The sequence below is a fragment of the Macaca mulatta genome, chromosome 11, assembly GCF_049350105.2.
Source record: "Macaca mulatta isolate MMU2019108-1 chromosome 11, T2T-MMU8v2.0, whole genome shotgun sequence".
Classification (NCBI taxonomy): Eukaryota; Metazoa; Chordata; class Mammalia; order Primates; family Cercopithecidae; genus Macaca; species Macaca mulatta.
The window spans coordinates 10789681-10810452 of NC_133416.1; the positions used below are offsets into that span (position 1 = coordinate 10789681).

At 37.0% G+C, this 20772-nt stretch overlaps 1 protein-coding gene across 1 annotated transcript; it reads left to right on the forward strand.

Moving 5' to 3' along the window:
- The first annotated feature begins 2595 nt into the window (after positions 1-2595).
- CLECL1 (C-type lectin like 1) lies at positions 2596-20039 on the forward strand. The gene is given in 4 exon segments (XM_077953576.1): positions 2596-2947; positions 14106-14155; positions 14157-14276; positions 18795-20039. Coding segments are annotated over 4 exon segments (483 nt in total). The 5' UTR covers positions 2596-2718; the 3' UTR covers positions 18879-20039.
- The last annotated feature ends 733 nt before the right edge of the window (positions 20040-20772 follow it).

The window sequence follows — 20772 nt, forward strand, 5'->3', positions numbered from 1 at the left end:
CTTACCAAGGCAATAAAACAAGAAAAAGAGAAAACAGACTCAAATAGGAAAGGAAGAAGTGAAACAGTCTTTATTTACAGATAACATGATCTTGCATATCATGTCGTCCTAAAACATTCACAACAACAATAAAAATTAGAGGTAATAAACAAGTTCAGCAAGATTACAGGATACAGATCAATATAAAATATTAATAGTGCTTTTACAGACTAGCAATGAAAAATCCGAAAATGAAATTTAGAAAAATCTTTGTTTACAATAACATCAAAAATAAGAAAATAAAGAATAAGTTTAATAACAGAAGTGTAAGAGTCATTCTGTGTACAATGCAAACCATCTTTGAAATAGATTAAGGAATATCTAAATAAAGGAGAGATTCTGTATTTATGGACTGAAAAAATTAGTATTACTCAGTTTGCAGTATTCCCAAAATTGATCTGATGAATCCTAGCTGCGTTTTTTATGGCAGAAACTGACATACTTATCCTAATTTTTTAACACTCTACATGCTAGTAATTTTTTTTACTTTTATACAACGAGATCATCAGTCATATTTCTTTTTCTTTCTTTCTTTTTTTTTTTTTTTTTTTTTTGGTGACGGAGTCTTGCACTGTCTCCAGGGCTGGAGTGCAATGGCTCGATCTAAGCTCACTGCAACCTCTGCCTCCTGAGTTCAAGCCATTCTTCTGCCTCAGCCTCCCGAGTAGCTGGGATTACAGGCCTGTGCCACCACACCCGACTAATTTTTTATATTTTTAGCAGAGACAGGATTTCACTATGTTGGCCAGGCTGGTCTTGAGCTCCTGACTTCATGATCCGCCCGTCTTGGTCTCCCAAAGTGCTGGGATTACAGGCATGAGCCATGGCCCATCAGTCATATTTTTCATATGAATAAAAGTCTACTTTTTAGTGAAAAATGATTATTCTCATTCTGGAAAACTCTTATAGCCTAATTATAACATTCAGCATAGCATAACTGATTTGGTAATTCAACATATAATTACTGAGTGACTGTTATGTTTCACACAAAACTAAGCGATGAAAATAAAAATAATAAAATGTGAGTCTTACCCTCAAAATCTAGACTGCATAACTGAACTACGGCATGGATTTAGAACTCAGTTATCACTCTTAAAATGTACTAGTTATACCTTTGGGAGGCAGAGGCGGGCAGATCACGAGATCAGGAGATCGAAACCATGGTGAAATCCAGTCTCTACTAAAAATACAAAATATTAGCCAGGCGTGGTGGCGGGCACCTGTAGTCCCAGCTACTCGGGAGGCTGAGGCAGGAGAATGGAGTGAACCCGGGAGGCGGAGCTTGCAGTGAGCTGAGATCACGCCCCTGCACTCCAGCCTGGGCAACAGAACAAGACCCCACCTCAAAAAAAAAAAAGTACTGGTTATGCAACCACCTGCAGATAATAAAACCTCTAAAAGTCAGTTTTTCATGTATAAAATGGAGATCAAAATGTAGTAGGTATTGTCTAGTCACATACAAACAGTTAAAACAGCCCAGAAAAGGGAGAGTGTCATGGCAGTGTCATGGCAGTCTTAAGAGACAGAGGTCAGTGCTCAAGCCTCATCCAGGGTCAGAAGCTGGTCTTTATACTGAGGAATCCCTAAATGCCACAAAGCCAGGATCTGTTCTCTAGTTATTTAATTAACCTAAGTTAAATTTCTTGGATGAGGGATAGGGATGAGGTGATTGCAGTTTAGATTAATTCTGTAGAAAGCACTTGAGTGGGTATGGAGTAAACCAGTTTTTCCATATGCAGATTTCCAGTTAATCTACTGGTCATAAGCTACTGGATCCTGCCATTTTTCATATCTGACATTTCTGAGTTCTATGTCCTATGACGGTTTCACAGGTGGCTAGGCTCTCCTCCATTATTTCCCTCTGTATGGTTTTGGCTGCATTTTTCTCTCATTTTACTTCTTCATCAATGATCACATCTCCATCTACTCTCCATTTTCCAGGAATTCATTGAAATTTTTCATCAACTAATAGAACCCTGAGCCTTTCTGTGTTATTGTTTTAGACTTACAAATTTTTATTCACTTAATACAATTTTGGTGGAATTTTAGAAGAAATAGGAGATAAAATCTATGTTTGCTGTGTTGTATTCAATGGTAAATTTCTGAACACCTCATTTTAAAATTAGTTTTTTTTTCCTTTTATGCCATTATCTTGAATTATTTTAACAGAGTTATTTCTGTTTCTTAAATATATATTTTTTAGTTCAGAAGTCCTCTGCATAATTCATGTTTTACCTCAGTTTAATGTTAATATTATAAAGCATACAGGAAAGCAAATAGCTTTCAGAATATTTAAGGTACTATCTAGATATACAATGCATTTCGAGAGGAGGATAAAAGACCTAGTGCCGCTTTCTGTGACTTTCATAATAAAATCTCTTCTTTTCCTTGTTCTGTTTCCCAAACAGCTATCCTACTTTGGAGAAGATGCTGGATACTCAGAGTTTCTGCCAGAGAATATAGGCCTGAACTAAAAGAGGAAGTGGCCTATAGAAGAAAATGATGAGCTATCTTCTGTGGTATTAATAAAAGTTAAAAGCATTTCAAGTTTAGGCAGAAAACTAACTGAAAAACAAGAACCTACTCTATGGTTAGTAATTTCTTTCATGTCATACAAGTATTCAGGAAATCTGCTACCCTGATTAGTAAGACTGAACACATTGGTTTTGTCATTTATTCATGGAGGAAGTCCACCACCCACTTGGGGAGCAGAAGGAAATCTGTCATCTCAATTTACTTAACTTACCAGAAGTTTCTTTGCAGAAATATGACTGTTCCTTCAGTGGGACATCATTTGTGGGCTTCTGTCTCTTTTTGGTCTATGCTCTGGCTGGAGATGTAGTCTATGCTGACATCAAAACTGTCAGGACTTCCCCATTAGAACTCCCGTCTCCACTTCAGAGATCTGGTAAGCTGGATTTAGGGTGCCTTTTAGAATTAAAATTTTACTAGTAATCTCCTTTATTTCTATCCTGTGTCTCTATTTGCCAAACTGAAAATAGGAGACTAGATTCAAAGCAAAATTCATTGAATGTTAAGAATAAGAGTGAATGTTTTTAATGAAGCAAAATGTCTGGTTCATAAAATAAATTGTAACTTTGATTTTAATATGTAGAACTTTGCCTCTGTTTTCGCAGCCTTTCTATTTCTTGATTTCTTGTGATGAATGTTTATATTCACACAGCAACTTCTAGCGGGATCATCCCTTTCTGCTCTACAGCTTTGCTCACTCTCAATCAAATCTGTCCTTTTAACATAATACGATAAATTCATCTCCACTGGGAAAAATACCTGTGGCAATTTACTCACATTGTTATTTATTCTTTTACAATATCAATAGGATAAAAATGTTAAACTAACTTAAGAAAACATGAAATGTTAGATTTAATTTTATAAAGGCTAGAATTAATGACTAGGTAATTGAATATTTCTGGAACCAGAGGAGATAAGCATATGCCTCAACTTAACATGGTGCCTTCATCACAAAACCCCCTCAAAAATTATAGATTTCCATAGCCAGTGTCTTTTCTATTCCCTGAAGTATTAAGGAAATTTCTTTGTCATGTTACAGTTCCATTCTCTGCTCTAGGGTAAGAATTTTTGTATCATAGAGTTTATATAGGTGTTTTAAATAATTTAAGGTTCCTCCTTTGCATTTGCCCTTGTGGAATGAATCTGATATTTTGTTTGTCCGTATTTCCAAGGAATGTATTTCTTCTTTATATTTTCAAAAGTTTATATTTATCAAATGAATCCAGTGTGTGCCCTTTTCTGGTCATAAAAGCATCTTGTTTCTTGTTTTAAACCTTACCTCTCTATTTTGCCCAGCAGAGGCTAACTTACTTTCTTTTCTTCCAGCTTAGGTGCTTTCATTTCCTATGAAATAGTGAAACATAATTTGAAAAATAACATGGACTACAACTGCAGTCTCATTCCCCTGTGCTTCAAAAATATCCTGCAATTAGTTTCTTTTTTCTAGAGGTTATTTTACTCAGTTTAAGCAAGAAAACCAATAGTTTTGATTCTGCATTCCAGGGTTTAATTGCCTTTCTGTTTATGGTTTGAACTTTTATAAATAAAACCTTGTTCTTCTTCCCAGTTTAGGGATTTGGGGACGACATCTTTTAATGTGATCTAGTTCAATCTTATAATGTTAAAAATGAGAAAAACTATATGAAGATGAAATTACCTACCTATAGTCATGCTTATGACCAGAAGTCACATATCATATTGTTCTTGTGCTGTGTATGTGTGGTGTTAGATAAATGCAACTTTTGTTCTCACGTGTCACATCATCATCGAGGGAAAGAGTTGTTGGGTAGATTAGATTTTTGTTATCTTACATACAGAGTCCTACACAATCGTTCCTGATGTCTTCTAACTTCCTAACTTTCTCTGATTTTGCTGTGGCTACTGGCCTTTTCTTTGCTCCTAAAGGTTATCATATTTCTTGCCATTTCAGAGGCTGAAAAATGCTGAATCTTTCTACCTAATCTATGAATCTTTGTGTTTCTAGCACCTCACACAGTACCAAATATAGAGCAGGAAATTAACAGATGCTTGATAAGTAAAATAATTTATAAATGGTTGAATAAATAAATGAATCTCATTAGACGATGAATGTTCATTGGTTCTCCAAGATACAAAGCATAAGGGAATGTCACCAGGAAGCTTAGCAGGACATCAGTGAGAGGTTGTGCTTGAACTAAGAATATCCCAGAAATTTATGCTTGGCTTAAATCTTACTTTGGAGGCCTAAAAGAGTGATCAATATCTTTTATGTTAGTCTTTTTATGAAATCTACAATTTTATTCTCCTAAATTGAGGGGTCCATAATTTCAGTTCTTCATATTAGTAACGTGTAGTGGCCAGGCACAATGGCTCACGCCTGTAATCCCAACACTTTGGGATGCCGAGGCAGGAGGATCGCTTGAGCCCATGAGATTGAGACCAGCCTGGGCAACACAGAGAGACCTCATGCCTACCCAAAATTTTAAAAATGAACACGGTGACACGTGCCTGTAGTCACAGCTACTCAGGAGGCTGAGGCAGTAAGATTGCTTGAACCTGGGATGTGGAGGCTGCAGTGAGCCATGATCATGCCACTGCACTCTAGCCTGGGCAACAGAACAAAAGCCTGTCAAAAAAAAAGAAAAGAAAGGAAAAAAAAAAAAAGAAAAGAAAAGAAAAAAAAAAAGGAAACGTAGAGTGATATCACCACATTCTTTCTGTGACTGACTTGACTCCTACAATTTTGACTGTTTTGTCTGATGAGTGAAAATATGTGGACTTCTTTTGATGTTTTGAAAATTAATAAATTCTTATTAAAGATGTTTTAATAACAATAATAACTAGAACATGAAACAATGCACTCAATAATAATCTACCAAATAAACATTCCACTTAATCAGTCTTGATATGATTATATTTCAATATCAGCTATTTTCAGTACTTTTCAGTACTTTCTCAGTGTATTGTGTGTTTATGTCACGTATCTAGTGGAAACAATGTACTGTAAATTGTATGTACCAGAGACTGTTGTTTTAAACTTTCAGCTTAAAGTTAAATGTACAACTTCTTTTATTTGGTTTATTTATTATCTTTTGAGTACTTCAAATGCAATGAGAAGTGTGGATACCGAAGGCAGCACTAGTCTGGTAGTCAAGAGACCTGAGGTTAGATATCAGCTCTGCTCTCAAGTAACTGTGTGACTGTGAACTTGAATATATCCATTTTAACACATGGGTATTGTGTTAAAATAATCGCTAACATTTCTTTTATGTTTAAATGTATGATTTTGTGGAATTACAATGATCTATCACAGGAAATGGATACATTATGTAAGCGGAGAAACAGAAAAGATCAACTCAAATTAGTGGGGTTGTCAATAAGCTTATTAGAGAATCTTGAGAGTTCCACAGTCTGATGTTTCCACAGACAAAACATCTTCTTAAAAAGTTTCTCTAGAATGCAACATTGTTCATGGATATTCTAGAGACCCAGGACCTGTTTTCAAAAACCCAGAGAGGCCAGGCACAGTGGCTCACACCTATAATCCCAGCACTTTTGGAGTCCGAGGTGGACAGATCACGAGGTCAGGAGATCGAGACCATCCTGGCTAACACGGTGAAACCCTATCTCTACTAAAAATACAAAAAAATTAGCCGGACCTGGTGGTGGGCGCCTGTAGTCCCGGCTACTCCAGAGGCTGAAGCAGGAGAATGGCTGAACTCGGGAGGCGGAGCTTGCAGTGAGCGGAGATCCTGCAGACTCCTCCGTCTGAAAAGAAAAAAAAAAAAAAAGGCAGAGACACAGACAGTGATCATAAGTAAGATCAATACTGGGGAATGTATACAGTGAATCCACAAGGAAAAAATCATATTTATTCAAACCAGAGAACACACGCATATGTGTGCTTTGTGTTGAAAAAAAAAAAAAAAAAAAAGAAGAAGAAGCTGGGTCTACATATTTCAAAGGAAAGTAACTCAGGAACATGATAGGTGAGAAAGTTTATTTGGTCCTCTCCTATCTCTTACCATCTAAGGAACTACCTGCTGGGTTTACTAGGGAAATCTATGCAATTTGGTAGATTCTCACCACCATGGAATTGTCCTTGACGTTGGATGTGCAATAATATTATCCTTCTGGTAACAGTAATCGTACTGAATATTTTGGGTAAGTAATTACTAATATTATTTGTTCATCTCAAGGTATTATTTTTCTCATAACTTGTTGTAACTGTGTTTCCTATTTAAATGGTTCCTAAAGATATGATACGACTTCACAAAAAGTGTAAAATTTCATACACAACTAAAATTAGAGATTTTCTATAGAATTTCACCATGTGATAAAATATAATAAAGTCATCTCAATGATAAAAGAGAAGTGATGCCAAGATTAGTTGTTTATTTTATGATCAAGATCATGCAGTGAATTTCCTAGTGCAGTCTGATATTGGGATATACACAGATGTCTCTGAAAGCATGTTCAGAAGAAAGCAAATTAAATTATGACTTGTATTTCTGTATGCTTATTTATATTAACTACTCCTAAGCATCATCAATCTTGTGGCAACAGGTGAGAAATTTTTCTACAATAAATCAATTCAATTGAGCATTATAAATTTATACTAATGTACTTTGGACATAGCCAAATATAGCCCAATTATTCATATGGCAATTATTTTAATGTTTTGTTGAATAAATGCTTGGGGAAAAGTTCTTTACAAATATCTACAGAACAGAGATAATATACAGATGATACACATTCCAAGTAATTCAGACTTCCAGATTAAACTAAACCCTAGAAAGGGTCAATGCAGAGTCTATGTGACTGAATCTTAGAGAATTATGTTAGTAAGTTATGAACGGCATTATCTATTACAAGTAAATAAGCAGAGTTGTAGAACTTTAGAACTAGAAGGGACTCCAGAAATCAGCAAAGTCTAGTTTAGATGGGCAGTCTGAAGCCCAGAGAGATAAGTGGTTTAACTACTTTAATGTAACTAGCCAATAGACTAATTAGGGCTATAAAATGGGGGTAGGGGGAGCAAAAATAATTAGCATTAAAAATCCCTACTCCTTTTCATTATGTTAAGGTAATAGAATTACCTTACTAAATAGTTTTAAAATATTACTTTACTAAAATAGTTTTTTAGCAAAACAGATTTTTTTGCTACTAAAATTGATGTTACTCATAGATTTCAAAGACAAAGCATCTTCTTAAAAAGTTTCTCTAGAATGCAACATTGTTCATGGATATTCTAGAGACCCAGGACCTGTTTTCAAACCCCAGCTGCATCACTAATAAAATTCTTGCATTGGATACACTATATTATGACGTATATATGTTGAAGGATTAAAAGTACTCTGTATCAACATAAGAATTAGAGATTATATATTTAATACATTAAATGAATTAAATATATTGTGAATATGGTATCTTGTGTTAATGCCTGGCAAATGGCAAGCACTATTAAATATTTACTTTTATTACTTTCAGATATGTTTATGTGGTTTTAGATGGTCAATACTAATAACCTAATATACATTGCTGTGAGACTATAAATTATCAAAGATAATTTCAGTTAAATGGCCAGCAGAAAGACAAATATTTTCTTCATTGCAGAAAAAAACTACTCTGGGCTAACTCTATCTCATACATGCAGCATTTATATGCAGAATCTCAAAGGAACAAATCATTAGCCAAAGCCAAAACATACAAAACATCAACCAGGTGACACCTGATATAATCACCAAGAACTCACTAAACACAAACGATCTAAATATGAGTCATATCCAGAGCTGAACATTTTGTGCTTATTAAAGTAATTATGACAGTTCCAGGAAAAAATTCAGGTGCTTATTCTTCTGGTCATATTTTTCCAATTCTTTTAAAGTTAACATTGCTAAGGTTAATAAGAGTGCAAAGGAGACTCTAAATCTTGGAAAAAGTAGTTATGTTTTTCTCTTAATTTTTTTTTTTTTTTTTTTTTTTTTTTTGAGACGGAGTCTTGTTCTGTCCCCAAGGCTGGAGTGCAGTGGCAGGATCTCCGCTCACTGCAAGCTCCACTTGGCGGGTTCACACCATTCTCCTGTCTCAGCCTCCCAAGTAGCTGGGACCACAGGTGCCCACCACCAAGCCCAGCTAATTTTTTGTATTTTTAGTAGAGACGGGGTTTCACCGTGTTTGCCAGGATGGTCTCGATCTCCTGACCTCGTGATCCACCCGCCTCGGCCTCCCAAAGTGCTGGGATTACAGCCGTGAGCCACTGCGCCCCGCCTTTCTCTTAAATTTTTAATCATTTAACTTTTGATATGGAATTTCCGTATTATTGGACTTCATGGAATAACTACAAACTAAAGGTTCTGGGCTTTGCATCTAATTGGAAAACATGTTTCTTCTTTCATTAGTTGCCTAGTTCAACACTGCGTGACATACTATTCATTATCCAATACTAAATTGTATAATGAGCCCAGAGAGAAAAACTGTACTGGAGAAAACAAATCTGGAACAATCACCTCAATAGGTAATGTTATTTTGTATTGCCAAATTCCTGAGTAACCAAGCATGAACAGTAGCCCTGATTTTCTTTGACAATATCTGAATAGAAGAGAAACTTCTCTATCACAATAGACCGATGGTTTAGATCATTGCTTTTGATGGACTCATTACAATTATGATAAAAATATGAATATGTAAAAGGACAAGGCAAAATGAGACAAATGAGCTTATACCATAAGTTTTAAATGAATTTAAAAGTATTTCATTGAAATAACTGTATTTTATTTTGTTTTTTATTGGGGTATGTGCAAGTACAGGTTAGGGTTAAAATTTCTTTCGCTTAAAATTCATGGTCATTGCAGATGGTTTTTCAATTTTTTAGTGTTATTACATATTTAGAATTTTAAATGGTAATTTTGTTAGTCTTTCTTTTGCTCTCTCATATGAATGTATTTGCATATTTTAAAAGTCATTAGATGGCCTTTATATTTTCTTAGATTATTTGATTTTAATATTTTAATTTACATTTTAATTCTGTATTGAAACATTATATATCTTTTCACAACAATTATATTAGAATAACTTATTCATCATGTCCAAATTATAACCTAGAATCAAATTCTGAGGATTCATTAAGACTTTAAATTGGATTTTGATGCTCCCAAGCCCCCTCAATCACAATCTAAAGACTATGTCATACAACATAAGTTAATATTTTTCTTAACTTTGTGAGACATTATCCCCAAAGCAAAAGCACTTTCTTGTAGTCCTTATATCTGTGACACAGGGAGATAATAAATAAAGCTCTGGCTTTAAATGCTTCCAAATCTGTTTTCTTACCCTTATTCTATTGTTATAGATGGATGAGGTACCTCTCCTAAGGTTCTACTTTCAACTGATTAGGAAAGTACATCAAATCTAAATGTGTTTGATCTTAAAATAGCAAAATAGACTTAAAATATCTAAAGTAAAACATAGTTGATGTATTCAACCATCATTCCAAATTCTTTCTCTACTTTCTCTTTGTTTTCTTTCTGGGACTCAAATTAGATGTGCAGTGGGTCTCTGCTTTCTATCCTCCATTTCACCTAACTTCACCTTTGTCCCTGTCAATTTGTGCTGAATTCTTAGCAATATTTTCAGATATATCTTTAAATTCACTAATTATCCCTTTTCCTGTGCCTAATCTGCTCTCATTCACTGAGTTTTTAATTTCAATGATAAGAGTTTTTGATTCTAGGGATGTATTTTCAAACTTACTGACTTTTGATTTTTTTTGTTATGTGATCAGTTTTTATTTCTTTTATTTCTTAAAATGATTTAAACATTATTTTTCATAATACATAGGATTATTCAAATATCTAAAGTCCTTGGTGACCAAATTCATTCTTTGGATTTCCTATTGATATGTTGGCTTGTTTCCTGAAGTGTTTGATGATTTTTTAAAATTGGTTGACCTCAATAATGGGATTCATAAGGAAAAATTAAGGATGATTTCTTCCAGAGATTAATTGCATTTTCACCTTTAAGAGGGCAGAGTGTAGCTAATGATTTGGATGTCTTGAGGCCCTTTTTAAGGTTTCAGACTGATGAAAATCTCATTGATTTCTTCCATCACCTTTCAGTAACCAAGAGCTTGTTCTTAGAATCCCAGCACCAATATATAGATTATTACTGTGAAGGGCCACCTTGCCCTCTGAACTCATTTACCAAATGCTGCTCCCCATTCTGCTTCTAGCTAAGTGCCTTCCATTAGCGATTTCCTCATTTCTTACAAGGAAAGCAATATGTTTAACCTAATTATTTCAGGTTATAATTGTCCCGTAGGGAAAACATCTTCAAAGAAACAACAGTGTTGCTTCTCCTAAAGTTGTTTCTTTGCATGCCCTAACACGTTTGTATGCCTTAAAGTTCCTGAACTATACAAAACAAAGTTGCTATTTGACAGACTATAAATAAACTATTATTTAGCTATCTTGTTCTACTTTAGAAATCATTTTTTATATTCTATGATATAAAAATATTTGAGAAACACTGCTTCCAGCTATCTAGTCTATCAGAGAAGTGAAAATGTAGTTTTTATAGTTTTCGTTAAATATGTCCTAAAATTTTTCAGCTACATAGTTGCTCTACCTTTCACCATAATTATACACTTATTCAGAAAGGGTTTGATTTAGGTACATTACATCAGTCTGAGAAAGAACTTTGTAAGCTGGGCAACGGTATGAACTTAATTTGTAAGCAAGACCAAATGTCTTTTGAAGATATGTTGTATATCTTATACTTTTATGCTTATCCAGATGTCTGCCATTTTTTATGTTCTTCCTTGAATATTCAAGTTTTCATTTAGAAACATTGCCCATCAGCCTGAAAACTTCTTTTAACATTAGCTATAGTGATTATCTGCTGTCAAGGGGTTCTTTGCATTTTCTGAAAATGCCTTAAATTTCCCACAATTTTTGGAAGATTTTTCACTGGATATAGAATACTTCGTTGACAGTTACTTTTTCCTTTGACAATTTAAAGATATTTTTTACTGTATTCTAGCCCCTATAGTTTATAATGAGGATGATGAAGGATTTTTGCATAATTGTTTTCCTGCAGGTAATGTGCAAAAACTGTCTTCAAGATTTTTATTTTTGTCTTTTAAGGAGTTTGACTGTCTTATTCATACATATACATTTCTTAATATTTACCCTGCTTAGGCTTTGCTGAAGTTCTTGAATGTGTAAATTTATAGATTTAAGCAATTTGGAAAAAAAATTAATTATATCTTCAACCTGTTTTGCCTTCTTCTTTCTCTTCTCTTGAGTTTTGGGACTTCAATTCTATGGATGTCATATGTTTTAACATTATTCCACAAGTCCTTGAGGTTCTAAAAATTTTCCAACATTTTTCTTCATATTGGACAGTTTCAAGTTCGATAACTTGTTTTCCTGTTAAATCTTGCTTTTAAGTATATCCAGAGACGGTTTTTATGTAAAATATTTTACTATATTTCTCATCCTAAATTTCATTTGGCTCTTTTTTCCTACTGTCCTTCTTTGCTGAGGTATCCTATTTTTTCATTATTTGCAAGCGTATTTTCTATTATGTCATTAAGCACAGTTACAATAGCTGCTTAAAAATATTTGCCTGGTACTTCTAATTTCTGCATCATCCTTATACTGGGCTGCACTGATTGTCCTTTTCCTTTAGAATTGGTCATATTTTTCTGGTTTTTCATGTAAGGCATTTGAGATTATATACTGTACACTGTAAAAATTATATTGAGAAGTCTCTGTTTTCTCATATATTTCTCCAAAAAAAGTGAAAGTGTTGACTTTCCTTTCTTTCTTGTTTTTTTTGTTTTTTTGTTTTTTTGGTTTTTTTTTAATGGAGTTGCTCTGTCACCAGGGTTGGGGTACAGTGACATGATCTGGGCTCACTGCAACCTTTGCCTCCCAGACTCAAGCAAGTATCTTGCCTCAGCCTTCCGAGTAGCTGGGGTTACAGGCACATGCCACCGTGACTGGCTAGTTTTTTGTGTCTTTTGTAGAGAAGGGATTTTGCAGTGTTGGCCAGATTGGTCTCAAACTGCCTCAAGCAATCTGCTTGCCTCAGCCTCCCAAAGTGTTAGGATTACAGACATGAGCCATTGCACCTGGCCAATTTTCCTTCCTTAGCAAGCAACTGGTGTAGTTGGACTTAAATTTAAATCTCTATCTTTGGGGCAGCAGGTCAAATCTCAGTCCAGTTCTCTTGTTCTTACTGTAACCTGGCTTGTGCTTGCATCAGTCAGAGATTTTGGAGAAAAAGTATACACACAAGTTAGAGCACCCCCTTTATGTTTTTGATTTTATGGAATTGATTCTTCATTTTCAGCATCTGCGGTTTCTTCTAACTCTGTTCTCCGGTTATTCAGGTTAGAAAGGCTGCAGGTTTATTAATGATGTTTTACGCACTCTACATGGGACTAAAATTGGCCTAAGGCTAACAATTGTAAAAATGATAAACTTTTGCCCTGCCATACCTTCTTTGAAGTGTCATCCGCCCTCCAGGATCTGTCTGGCTTTGTTTACTTTCAATGACTTCAGGTCGTGTATGTGTGTATGTGTGTGTGTGTGTGTCTGTCTGTGTAAAGAATATTTATTTACAGGAATACTAAATTATTGGTATATCTAGAATACCCTGTATCATCATCTAAATTTGCTGGGAAATATTATAAATTAGAACTAGCTGTTAAGAGTACATTTTTAGATGTCAAGATCCTTTTGTGTGATAGTAGAGATGAATCTATTTGATTGTGGGGGACCATCTATAGCACAAATTTTGCCTGTGAGTAACTATTCTAGTGTGATATAAACTCCCAACATTTCTGATGTGCTAGTGGACAACTAATTAAAATTTTTAATTTCGATTTTTCCTTTAAAGTTTTAGTTCCTTGAAGCTTGGATGTTCATTGTTTTATCCTAGTGTCTGGTGCATTTCCTAGCTTATAGAAAACATTATATATATGTGTATTTTTAAAAAATACATACATATATATATTTTTGAGAGGGAGTCTCGCTCTGTCACCCAGGCTGGAGTGCAGTGGTGCAATCTCGGCTCACTGCAAGCTCCATCTCCTGGGTTCACACCCTTCTCCTACCTCAAGCCTCCTGAGTAGCTGGGACTACAGGCACTCACCACCACGCCTGGCTGACTTTTTGTATTTTTAGTGGAGACGGGGTTTCACCGCGTTAGCCAGGATGGTCTCGATCTCCTGACCTTGTGATCTGCCTGCTTTGGCCTCCCAGAGTGCTGGGATTACAGGCATGAGCCACCGTGCCTGGCCAAAACATGATATATTTTTAAAAGAATAAATTAAAGGGAAAAAGGATGGATGAGTGAATGAATTAATGAATATACACATGACTTCAATTCTTTTAATTTTTTTTCAAATGTACCTTGGAACAAAGCACATACTTTTTTCAAAGAAAGCTTAGCACATAATATAACCAAATTTGAGACCCTGCAATTAGTATACATCATTAGGATACAGTTTTACATTTCTTTTAATTGCTTATCTTTCTTTCTCCCAGTTTCTTTCAACTTTGCTACTGTCCTTAAATCATGTCCTGCCAAAGACTGGAAAGGTGCATAAGGGAAAATGTCACTGGATTGCTGAAACTAAGAAATCTTGGAACGAAAGTCAAAATGACTATGCCACGAAAAATTCATATCTCATGGTGATTCAAGACATTACTGCTATGGTGAGAATTTGACATTTAGAGATGACAGCATCCCCCACATTGGCAGTGAATTTTTTGTGCTACAAACTTGGCGAAAGTATGTGAAAAAAGTTTCAACTTCATGTTCTATTAACTATTAAAATATTAGTTGAATGAATTGTTGAATTACATGATTACCTTCGAGGTTTTTTTTTTTTTTTTCCCCCTTGGCTAGGAGGAGTGGACATTCATCTTATATTTTATACCTAAGTTCTTGTCTCCAAAGGACCCTCGCTTCTTAGCAGATTCATTTTAAAATTTAAGAGATTGAATATATGCTTTTAGCACCCATGTTTATTGCAACGCTCATAAAGGCTACAGCCAGATATCATGGCAGCTGAAATTAAGGATGATGCTGTGAGAAAGGGAAGGCAGAACAGTATCTCTTACTTAGATTTAGTATTTCCAGAGGATAGCTAACATTTAGCTAACTCTGCCTTAATTTAAATTGAAGTTTTGCTGAATGGAGGTTGGACACTACTTTAAACCTTCTCAGTGATAAGGTCAACGTGTATGTTAAATTGCAATCTTAAAGTTCTCAGCATGGGACTCAGTATGTTAGAATCACAAGCTACGCCAACAGCTCAGTTTCTGCAAACCCGATAGCTAGCAGTGCTTTACAAACCTGGTTGAACATCGGTCATCTGACAGAACTTAGAAAAGGGCAGCTGTTGAGACATCTGAGGGAAAAAGTCCCTCCTGAGTTTCACAGAAATCCGCACCAAGAAAAACTAAAAGAGAAGTAACCTATTAATATCTTCAGTGAAACTAGCATTACCCCAAATGTCAAACTGAAGACTCTGTGAGGCGCAGCAAACTATGAGCCAAATCAAGAATGGAATTAGCAATTGATAAGAGACCTTCGTTCTTCTAGAGCTCAATTTTAAAGAGCAAGAAAGAGGAAGCAGAGAGTAACTAAAAAGCATCTAGAAAGAGTGTTCTCGAAGGAATCAACAATAAATAATAGCATGGAGCCATTGCACAATGAATGACTTCACTAAGAATCTCATATATCTGGCTCACGCCTGTAATCCCAGCACTTTGGGAGGCCGAGGCAGGCGGATCACAAGGTCAGGAGATCGAGACCACGGTGAAACCCCGTCTCTACTAAAAATACAAAAAACTAGCCGGGCGAGGTGGCGGCGTCTGTAGTCCCAGCCACTCCGGAGGCTGAGGCAGGAGAATGGCGTGAACCCGGGAGGCGGAGCTTGTAGTGAGCCGAGATCCGGCCACTGCACTCCAGCTTGGGCAACAGAGCGAGACTCCGTCTCAAAAAAAAAAAAAAAAAAAAAAAAAAAAAGAATCTCATATATCTCCTGCTCACAATCAAAAGGAAAAATGTGAAAATGTAGAAAAACATGTCTCTCAGCAAACAATAAACCAGATTTAGGAGAATGGTGGTCTAAGACAACACATTTTAACAGAAACTTACCTCCTCCAGTTTAAGCTTTCCCTCTTCACATCATTCCTAAGTAAATATATGAGTCAGACCCAACTGTTCCCTTTCAAGAATAAACAAGAATCTAAAAGGAGGCCGGGCGCGGTGGCTCAAGCCTGTAATCCCAGCACTTTGGGAGGCCGAGACGGGTGGATCACGAGGTCAGGAGATCGAGACCATCCTGGCTAACACGGTGAAACCCCATCTCTACTAAAAAATACAAAAAACTAGCCGGGCGAGGTGGCGGGCGCCTGTAGTCCCAGCTACTCAGGAGGCTGAGGCAGGAGAATGGCGTAAACCCGGGAGGTGGAGCTTGCAGTGAGCTGAGATCCGGCCACTGCACCCCAGCCTGGGCGACAGAGCAAGACTCCGTCTCAAAAAAAAAAAAAAAAAAAAAAAAAAAAATCTAAAAGGAATTAGTGTATAATTTATGCATAAGCATGTCCCTTTCTAAACACCTTCCCCCCAAAAAAAGTGAAAAACAGATAAAAGGTTACAAGAACATTTACTCCAAGAAATATAAAATCATTTTCTAGCAATTATTCTCAAGTTCTCAAGTAAGTTAAAGTTAAAATGGCAAAAAAAAAAAAAAAAAAAAAAAGGATTATTAGTCCATCCAGGGTATCCAAGTGTCATCATGTGGCAAATAAAATAAGAAGTATGAAGGAAAAAGGAGAAGGAGGGCAGAGAGGCAGGGAAAGAGGCATAAAAAGAAGTAAGGGAGATGTATGGCTTTCACTTCCATGCTGCAGATATCTCAGAGAAATGCTGCTACCCCTTGTATAATGGAAAATAGCCAAATTAACTTCTCAGTATTTTTCAAATCCATTGAAGAATGAACTTTGTAGAACAACCAACTGGCCAAAATCTATGGTGATAGGCACATGCGAGAGAGAGGAGACACATCTCACTTATTTAGGATAGAGAAATCCAACACCAGATTCCAGTAAGAATTCAGCCAGGATAATTGAAAGATGGATTAGGGCTAAGTGTAGGGTGGCAGAACAGTGTGAAGCTCCTGGGGTCTGCAGAGATTAGAGAATCCCACCACCTCGCCCAGGCTATTTCTCTACAAACTCCACCAGACTCTCACAGAAATGATGAGAAAGAAGCAGAAATTCTTCGTATCCATTGTGATGCAGACCTGGAGAGAGAAAACAGTGATAATACAGAGGTGGCGGCTGGACAAGGTGGCTCATACCTGTAATCTCAGCACTTGGGGGGCCGAGGTGGTCAGATAACCTGAGGTTGGGAGTTCGAGACCAGCCTGACTGACATGGAGAAACCCCGTCTCTACTAAAAAATACAAAATTAGCCTGGCGTGGTGGTGCATGCCTGTAATCCCAGCTACTCGGGAGGCTGAGGCAGGAGAATTGCTTGAACCCGGGAGGCGGAGGTGGCAGTGAGCCAAGATCTCAGCCATTGCACTCCAGCCTGGGCAACAAGAGTGAAACTCCATCTAAAAAAAAAAAAAAATACAGAGATGGCATGAAATTCCACAGAGCACCTTCTCCCCTGTCTGCTATCTACACAATAAAATAAAAGACCTACTGTGTGTGCTGGGGAGAAGGGCAACAAACATCTCTGCGCTTAGGGAACTGGGGGAACAGCATTGCAGGTGGGAGAAAGAGCCAAAACACAAAATCTACTCTTGTAAGAGGGGCAGGAATACACACTGGACCAATGACTATATCCAGGGTAGGGGCAGAGACCTGAGCAGGCCAGGTACTAACATTACAGGCACTCACTCAGTGCATAAGACTGAATTCCAGTGAGAACAGCAATCTTCCCTTCCACTCACTGCCTTGTACTACCAAGATAGCATTTTCAGAAAAGGAGTGAAAGAGAATGCTGCTGGAAGAGAAAAAGAAGAGAAATCAGAATGTGCCAAGTAATCTTCTCCAAGGCACTGCGCAAATGGAAAGTAAAATGCCCAGGATGAAGAAGATATTTTTCTGGCAAACAAATCTCCAGATTAAACACCAGCTATCATTACAGGAATTTAAAGTGTGTGAAACAATGAGGATAATCACAGCAAGAACAAATCACAAACCCAAACCAACTCTTTTTAGTTTGGTTGTATTTTTAGAGACGGGATCTCACTGTGTCTCACCCAGGCTGACTGCAGTCATGTGATTATAGCCCACTTGAACTCCTGGGCTTAAGGGATCCACCCTCCCAGCCTCCAGAAGGCCATGCACCACCACACTCTGCTTATTTATTTATTTAGAGATGGGCATCTAGTTATGTTGCCCAGGCTGTTCTCTTTTTTGCTCCTTTTTTTTTTTTTTTTTTTTTTTCTTTTTTGAGACAGAGTCTTGCTCTGTCACCCAGGCCGTAGTGCAGTGGCGCGATCTCAGCTCATTGCAAGCTCTGCCTCCCCGGTTCACGCCGTTCTCCTGCCTCAGCCTCCCGAGTCGCTGGGACTACAGACACCTGCCAGCACGCCCGGCTAATTTTTTGTATTTTTAGTAGAGTTGGGGTTTCACCGTGTTAGCCAGGATGGTCTCAATCTCCTGACCTTGTGATCTGCCCACCTCGGCCTCCCAAAGTACTGGGATTACAAGCGTGAGCCACCATGCCCCGCCTAGGCTGTTCTCAAACTCCTGGACTCAAGGGTTCCTCCCACGGCAGCGTCATGAACAGTTGCTATATTACAGGCTTGAGCCACTGCACCTGGCTCCAACTCTTAATGATTAACTCAAACCCCACATTAAAGACCTAGGAGAAGGACCTGTGTGCTCACTTCCAAGTACAAAAGCATTTTAATTCAATTCCCACTGTCCTAGACGAGATGAAGATGTACAACTTTCAACAAACAAGTAAGAGGTATATGAAAAGACACACATACAAAAATGCCCAAGACACTCCTGAGAATAAAGAGGGGCATTACATAATGATAAAGGAGTTGTATTAATATGCTAGGGCTGTTTCAATAAAGTATCACAGACTAGGTAGCTGAAGCAACAGAAACTTATTTTTCACAGCTAAAGCCTAGAAGTCCAAGATCGAGATTGTTGGCAGGTTTGGTTTCTTCTGAGACATCTCTCCTTGGTTTTCAGATGATCACCTTTTTGCTGTACCTTCAAATGGCATCTTTTCAATGTCTGTACATCTCTGATGTCTATGTAAATTTCTTCTTGTAAGGACGTTGTCAGATTGGATTAGGGCCCACCCCAATGGCCTCACTGTAAGTAAATGACATCTTTAAAGGTTGTGTCTCCAAATACAGTCACATTCTGAGATACTGAGGGTTTAGGACTTCAAAATATGAATTTTGGAGTAGAACAATCCAGCCCGTAATATTCCACTCTCTGGGCCCCACGGCCCATAACAAGGGTCAATTATAAATGTGCATGCACCAAGGTAAAGACTGCAGAACTGAAAGGGAAAATGGACAAATTCACAATTGTAGCTGGAGACGTAAACACCTCTTTAAGTAACTAATTAAACTAATAGACAAAAAGAAAAAATAGTAAGGAAACAGAAGAACTAAACAACACTCTCAACCAACTGGATTTAATTGACATTATTGGAAACTCTGTACAACAACAGGGATTATACATTCTTTTCAAGTGCACATGAAATGTTCATGTGGATCATATCTGGGGACATAAAAATCTGATATTTACAAATATGGAAAATATAGATATATAAAATGTATATCTCAAATCATAATAAACTAGAAATTAATAAAAGAAAGAAAGTGCCTAAATATTTAGAAATTAAGCAACAGACTTTTAAATAATGTATAGGCCAAAGAGGAAGAATCAGGGGAAATTTTAAAAATGTATTCTGAGTTGTATAAAAATAACAATATAGGCCGGGCGCGGTGGCTCATGCCTGTAATCCCAGCACTTTGGGAGGCTGAGGCGGGCGAATCACGAGGTCAGGAGATCGAGACCATCCTGGCAAACACGGTGAAACCCCGTTTCTATTAAAAATACAAAAAAATTAGCCAGGCGTGGTGGCGGGTGCCTGTAGTCCCAGCTTCTCGGGAGGCTGAGGCAGGAGAATGGCATGAATGCGGGAGACAGCAGAGCTTGCAGTGAACGGAGATCGCACCACTGCACTCCAGCCTGGGCGACAGAGTGAGACTCCGTCTCAAAAATAATAAATAAAATAAAAATAAAAAAATAAAAATAACAACATAAAGTATCAAAACTAATGGATTTTAGCTTAAGCAGAGTTTAGAGGGAAATGTATAATATTGAATGCTTATATTTGAAAAGGAGATAATGTAGAATTTATAATCCAAGCATCTACTTAAAGGAAAAAAAAAAAAAAAAAAAAAAACAGAAAAAGAAGAGCAAGCTAAACCCAAAGCAAGCAGAATGGAAGACTTACACTATTCAATTTCAGGTCTTACTATAAAGCTAAGTTCGTTAAGATCAGGTAGAACTGTCAAAGTAGAGATATATACATGAGTGAAACTGGAAAGATAGGCTCAAAATAGACCCAGGCAAATATAGTCAACTGGTTGTTTTTAACATAGTACAAAGGTAATTCATGCAGGAAAGCTATTATCTCACTTGTATGCCTAATTACTATTTTCCAGCAAATAGCTATAGCACTTAATATGCTAAGTGAATTCAGCTGTAGGTGACTGAGAAGCAAAACAAGCTTAAGCAAGATAAATATTTACTTATTTTATTGCATCTAAGGTCCTTTCAATTATAAGGTGTAAGATTAATATCAATTAGAAAGCAAAAATAAAGTTGCCCATTAAACTACTGCAAGTCATTGATAAGACGTTTCCAATTCCAAAACATTAGCACTGGGGGAAAACTTGTCTTAGAATATATGCAACAGGTGGTCTCTTTGACATAATTATCTGGATCTGCTACGGGGTTTCTGCTCGTTACGCCCATCATCATTACATGAGTGCCACCACGCCTGGCTAAGTTTTTGCATGTTTAGTAGAGACGGGGTTTCACCATGTTAGCCAGGATGGTCTCAATCTCCTGACCTCGTGATCCGCCCGCCTCCGCCTCCCAAAGTGCTAGGATTACAGGCGTGAGCCACCGCGCCCAGTTTTGT